At 35.4% G+C, this 6,000-nt stretch overlaps 1 protein-coding gene across 3 annotated transcripts in view; it reads left to right on the plus strand.

Moving 5' to 3' along the window:
- Positions 1-1,438, plus strand: part of ATP2B2 (ATPase plasma membrane Ca2+ transporting 2) — a gene marked incomplete at both ends in the record, with an annotated part of 161,046 nt that extends 159,608 nt beyond the window's left edge. For all 3 annotated transcript variants that reach the window (XM_079540127.1, XM_079540128.1, XM_079540129.1), the window contains one exon: positions 1,127-1,438. In XM_079540127.1, the coding sequence (XP_079396253.1) occupies positions 1,127-1,438 (312 nt within the window). The remainder of the gene's footprint in view (positions 1-1,126) is intronic.
- Positions 1,439-6,000: the final 4,562 nt, after the last annotated feature.

A 6,000-nucleotide genomic window follows, 5' to 3' on the forward strand; every position in this document is an offset into this window, starting at 1 on the left:
ACAGAGCACTAGTGTCCCCACTCTGCCATGCCCCTCACTGCTCCTTTCATTTCTTACCGAGAAAGCAATTTGCACTGTTGTTCACAGTCTAATGGGCTGAGCCTCCTAGTTTATTTTCACCTGTGTTCTTATTGTCAGGTGGTTAACAACATTACATTTATCCTGGCAGAAGTCTGCTGACCTAGTTTAAAGACTGCATATACGGCATCAATTGTGTCACTTTCAGCTTTTAACTTTACAAAGAGTATTGCGACTGAGACACAGAAAATGAAAGAGCTTGCTGTTTAACAACGCAATTCAATTCAACCCAACAATCAATACATTACTTTATTATGTTTTCTATATATTAAAAAGTTAAATGGCTAGAACAGTGGGTCTATACTCGAGTGTTTACCTCACATATGCATGAAGGAAAAAAAAAAGTTGGTTCAACAATACAATGTTCACATTATCCAGGCTTCCAAGTGTAGTTGTTGTGTGCAAGTTATCTCTGTGGTAACTGTGATTTTTTTTTTTTTTCCCTGTGGTAGCATGATTATGCTTAGTATTTTGTCTGCTTGGCTTTTTGTGCTCTTGGCTGCATTCATTTAGATTTTGCTTTGAAACATTGGTATTACTTATAATTTTCACACTTGGCTCCTGTGTGTCTCATACGTACCCATCCAACTGTGTCTGTGTTCTGTGCTTTTCTGTTTGTGGAGTGTGATTAGTTATATGTAATGTTTTATAACAAAACAAAAGAGACTTTTTTTAAATAAAAAAGCCTTCCTACTTACTCACTGCAAAACTATCAACATGCATGATTTTACATTTGCATTACAATTAACATGGCTTGTCTTTTACTAGGGATGTACCACACGAGTGGACGTTCGCTTTCTTTAACCAGTACTTCCCATCAGTTCTTTGATGGCTTTAAACTTGATTTATTTTAATATTGCAGTTGATACAGATATTCAAAATGCACATTACTGAGCCACTCGTTTATGCATATAACATCCAGAGACTATGGACTTCAGCTGCCTGCACTGCCCTAACCATATGCTACATTTTTCACAAAGTATTCTCTAACACATTTTGGCCCCTTGAAGGTGTGAGCTCTGACACCTCTTTCCTTTTCTCCCCCTAGATCCGCGTCGTGAAGGCATTCCGTAGCTCTCTCTATGAAGGTTTAGAAAAACCAGAATCTAGAACCTCTATTCACAACTTTATGACTCATCCTGAGTTTAGGATAGAAGATTCCCAGCCCCACATCCCACTCATTGATGACACAGACCTAGAAGAAGACCCTGCTCTCAAGAAAAACTCGAGTCCACCGTCTTCATTGAACAAGAACAACAGTGCTATCGACAGTGGAATAAATCTTACAACTGACACAAGTAAATCAGCTACCTCTTCTAGTCCAGGAAGCCCAATACATAGCCTGGAGACATCACTTTAGCTGAAAAGGTCACTGCAAAAAAAAAAAAAATAATAATAATAATAATTAAAGTAAAATAAAATAAAATAAACAACCACAGCAACCGAAATCTATAAATATATATATTAAAAAACATTGCTGGCTGAAAAGCTGTTTGAACTCTTATTCACTCTGAGACAAGTGAATGAATTGTTAATCACAATGGTTTTGGGGAAAGAATGAATGGCTGATTTACATACCCCCCTCTTGTTCCCTTTCAGAAAACAAAACAAACAAAAAAAAATCCTGCATGAATGTACTGTACACTTCTGGCCCTTCTTTCTTTCTTTTTCTTCCTTTTTTTAATTTTTATTTTTATTTTTTCCTCCTTAAGCAGGAACTGCAGAGGACTTCTTTCTGCGGCTATTTATCCAATTCACTGGTCTGTGAGTTTTTTGAAATGCTTGTGTGGCATGGACTCAATTGTATAGATTAATTTAAAGAACTTTTTTGAAGTTGCAAAGCTTAACTTGCACAGTAGATTTGCACCAGTTGGACAGAGGAACTTAAACATTTATGAGACTATATATAGAGATATATACATATAAGTATATACATAATTAATTATATATATGTATATATCTATATATATATATACAGTTATATATATATAAAGTTTCTTTGTTGGCATGTTGCCTTGTTTCTGCTCAAATTGCTCTGACTATTTTAACTTATTTATGTCCTAAAAAAGAATGTAATTTGTTTACAAACCTGTAGATAATATCCTTAACTATTTGTAGGGTTAAGAAAGCACTTCCTGCCGAAGTAGTATAAAAATGGCTCGGCTCAGCTCATTGAAAAGTCTGTAATATTGCACCCTGGATATTTTATTGCAACTGCATTCTGATTTCTGCCTTTTTGTTGTTGTTTTGGGTTTTTCTTTTTCTTTTTTTTTTCTTTTTTTTTTGTTAAATATTGTAGATATTGCTAGTAAATAACGAAAGAAGCCAAAATATAATAACACATTGGATGTAGCATTGTGATCCTATATACAGGGAGGTAAAACAGGCTTCCTTTGTTTCAAATAAAAATCAGAATGATCAGGTTCTCTCTTTTTTTTTTTTCCCCTCTGATAATCTGCTTGAATTTGTTTTGGTGCAACATTTGAAAATGGAGGCTATTTCATTCTTGAAACATATGGCAATGGCTTCCAAAAAATATTTTTAGACAGATAATATGTGAAACTGAGTTGAGTTTATAAATAACAGATTTAAAATAAGTTATATCTGGTTTGTCTATATGGAGATCAAACTAATGTTTAAATATTGTGACATATTGTGTTAATTCTTTTCAGTTAGTAATATAGGCATTTATTTCCTTATTACTTATGAAGTACAGGCTGTTGGCATTTTGGATGAAAATCACTGTAGGTTGTTGCTTTGATTTATTTTTTATGGAAAATATCATTTCTGCACTATTAGATCTGAATGAAACGATATTAACTGTATATTGAGATATTCTTTGTGTGATTTTATTTTTAAAGAAGCTTGTCTTCCTGTAGTCACAAAGTATACTGTAACACAGTACACTGTTTTACCTTGAGCTTTCTACAAAGAAAGCTACTGTGAAAACCTGCAGTAAGGAGGGTGAAAAATATTTTTCAAGATGGTAACAGCCCTAATAACTTAAAATTTATGAGCTTATATAATTGCTATGTCAACCACTTGAACGCTAAGCACTTTGTGGATCACAGATTTTTCATAAATAATTTTTGTATTTAATATAAAGTTTGCTCGGAGACTTTTCAGCATATAATCTTTTCCATAATTGTACAGTGCAAAAGATATTTTGAATTACACCACTGATTATGCCAGATGTATTGAAAAACTCTCAAACTAGCTTGACAAATTGATTTGTTAAGGTATTACTGATTGTCTTAAGGTTGGCTAATAACATGGTGCATCTCTGCAGTCACAAGAACTAAACCAAGCCAGAACTCTCCTAAACGGATTAGACTCATGGCCAAACTGCAGACTGAACTGACTAAAACGTTTTCAGGGTGCATCAAGACTATTCAGCCAGGTAAAGCTCAAATCAGCTTGAATTGCCAGCTTCCGGACTCTTGTGTAGAAGCTTGAATGTTTTTGGCTCAAACTCGTAGTTCGCTATCTGATCCAAACTTTTCATTCAACAGCAGAACAGGTCGTGGGAGGTGTATACAAATGTTTTCAGCAGATAGTGTTACCCGTTTCTTAACAGTAAAAAGCTAGCATGGAAGCATTATTATTTTAGCTAATTCCTAGCAACAAAGTGATTGAAACTCAGTCAGGATTGTTCTTCGCTTTGTAAATACGGTGACTTACCTTTGTATAACATGTATTGGGTTTCTATGGCCTATTTGGGATATCATACTCAGAAGAAAAAAACAAAAAAAGTGTTATCTATTTACAGGGAAGCCTCTAGCTTTGGACTTGAACATCTACAAAAGTTATTAATACTGGAACAACTTGTTTTCAGCATCTTAACACTGACTGTTTGCCTTTTTATTTTCAAACTTCATATTTTTTCTTGGTTTCATTTTTTTTTTAAATTTTCCTGTAGGAGTATCCCTCCCTAAGGTACCATTTGCAGACTTGAAAACTGTTAAGAAAATGAACACTGCATTCTGTGTATATATAGTAAAACATATATAAACTGAGATGCATAGATAACTTGGGCTTTTGTGAGCAGAGACTGTGCTTTATGTATATGATAAATGATAGATTTTTTTTAAAGCAGAATAGCTATGACCTTTCAACTACAAGTCGTGCATCACAAATCCTTTCTTTTATTGCTTGACCTCTCTGTGATGGGAACAATGGATCAAAAACCAAAATGATCAGTTTGTTAAATTCCCTGCAATATATAAATGCTCGCTCTCAACGTACTGTACTTAGCAGCATGAGATTTGTGGACAACAATACAGTGGTACATTGGCAATCCATCCCACTAGGGGTTATTAATATATGTTCATTCATCTGTTTTTATGAATTTTTTTATCTAGACAATAATTGTAAATAAAGAACTTACTCTGTCTGTTCATTTAATACTATGCAAAAGGTTATGCTTTCTATTGTTATTCTTATTCCTACAGTGTGATGCTGGAATGTTTGTGGTTTCAAAACAAAAAAAAAACAACAAAAAAAAAGACAAAAGTAAGTAAAATATGTGATGTAAATTATTTTATAGTTTGAAACAAAATGATAAAGTTTTACTCTTGCTGCTTACTGTCTTATAGATCTCTCTTGGCAGGAGCACAAGTGGAAAATTTAAAGAAATAAATTCACAAAGCAGCATGAACAATAATGGTCTGAACGTAACAGCTTTCTTTATTGTCACCTGAAGTTATTAAATCCAGCTTTGGATTCCCACTGGCACAATGTAAACATGTATGTACCTGCTCTGGATTGGCACTATGAAGCCTGCTTACCACTCAGAGTTTGCATTGGCTCCCATAGGCTTTCCTTACGCCCAGTTGCTAAGTCAGCCCGCAGTGCTTTTGTACCTGACTTGGAGTCAGTGAAACAAAGCTGTGGTGGTGCACTGTGGTGGGAATGGCTGATGTGAATGCTGTAGTGAACTTAGCTGAAATGAGTAAGTACAGAATAAGACAGGTGATGAAGATAAGACAAATGAAGGCCCTGCCATTTTGTGTATGAATGTTAGTTCAATGTTGGTCCTAAGATGAGCATCTAAGTCTATATTCCTATCACTTTGGCCCACTGACATATCCCTCTACTGATACTATTTTCTGCATCTCTTTCCCTCTCTGTCGCTATCAGAAAAAGGATCGAAGCCTTCTAGAACTGGGGAGTTAAGTCCAGCAGTCATGTCCTGCCAGACAAGACCTGCCCTAAAATCTCTACATATGCAATGCAGGGGAAAAATGAGGGATTTCCAGTTTTGCTTCTCAGACCCTCAGCCCAGAATTTCTACATCTTGAAGTGTAGAAGAAAGAGAACTGGGATTGTTCAGTGTTTTAAACAAATACATACATATGTTAAGCTTCTGCCAGTTTCAGAGATCTGTTTTAGCAATTGCACCTTTTCAAGAGTGTTTGTGACATGTTTTTTGCATTGCATGGAAGTGAGTTGTAAATTCAGGAGAATATGAAGGAGGAAATTCCTCACTATTCTAACTTCTTTCCCTCTGCACCAAACTGAAGATTCAGAAAGGCACATAACTTACCAGTCCATCACAGGGAACTCACATCCTTATTCAAAATAAGGACGCAGGTTTTATTCTTGCTGTTCTTTTACGCATGCTAAGTATTCTGCTAGGAAGACAATGAGGGAAGTCATACACTCACAGATGATAGAAAATCAGGTACTGACCATGCATGCTGATGCTACACTGAGTGCCGCTGCATGAGATGGGCTGGAGGAAATGGTTCCTAAGTAATGGACGAAGGAGAAGCAAAAAGAACAGTAAGGAGAAAGGAAAAAGAAATGCAGGTGCATTTATACTTCCCTATACACTGAAGTAAAATTCTAAGTGGTTATTATTAGTTTGATTGAGGCATTGAGTTCTAATCCAGCAGATACTCAAGTAGTGTTCTCTGTCTC

Source organism: Tetrao urogallus (genome assembly GCF_951394365.1).
Source record: "Tetrao urogallus genome assembly, chromosome: 10".
Taxonomy (NCBI): Eukaryota; Metazoa; Chordata; class Aves; order Galliformes; family Phasianidae; genus Tetrao; species Tetrao urogallus.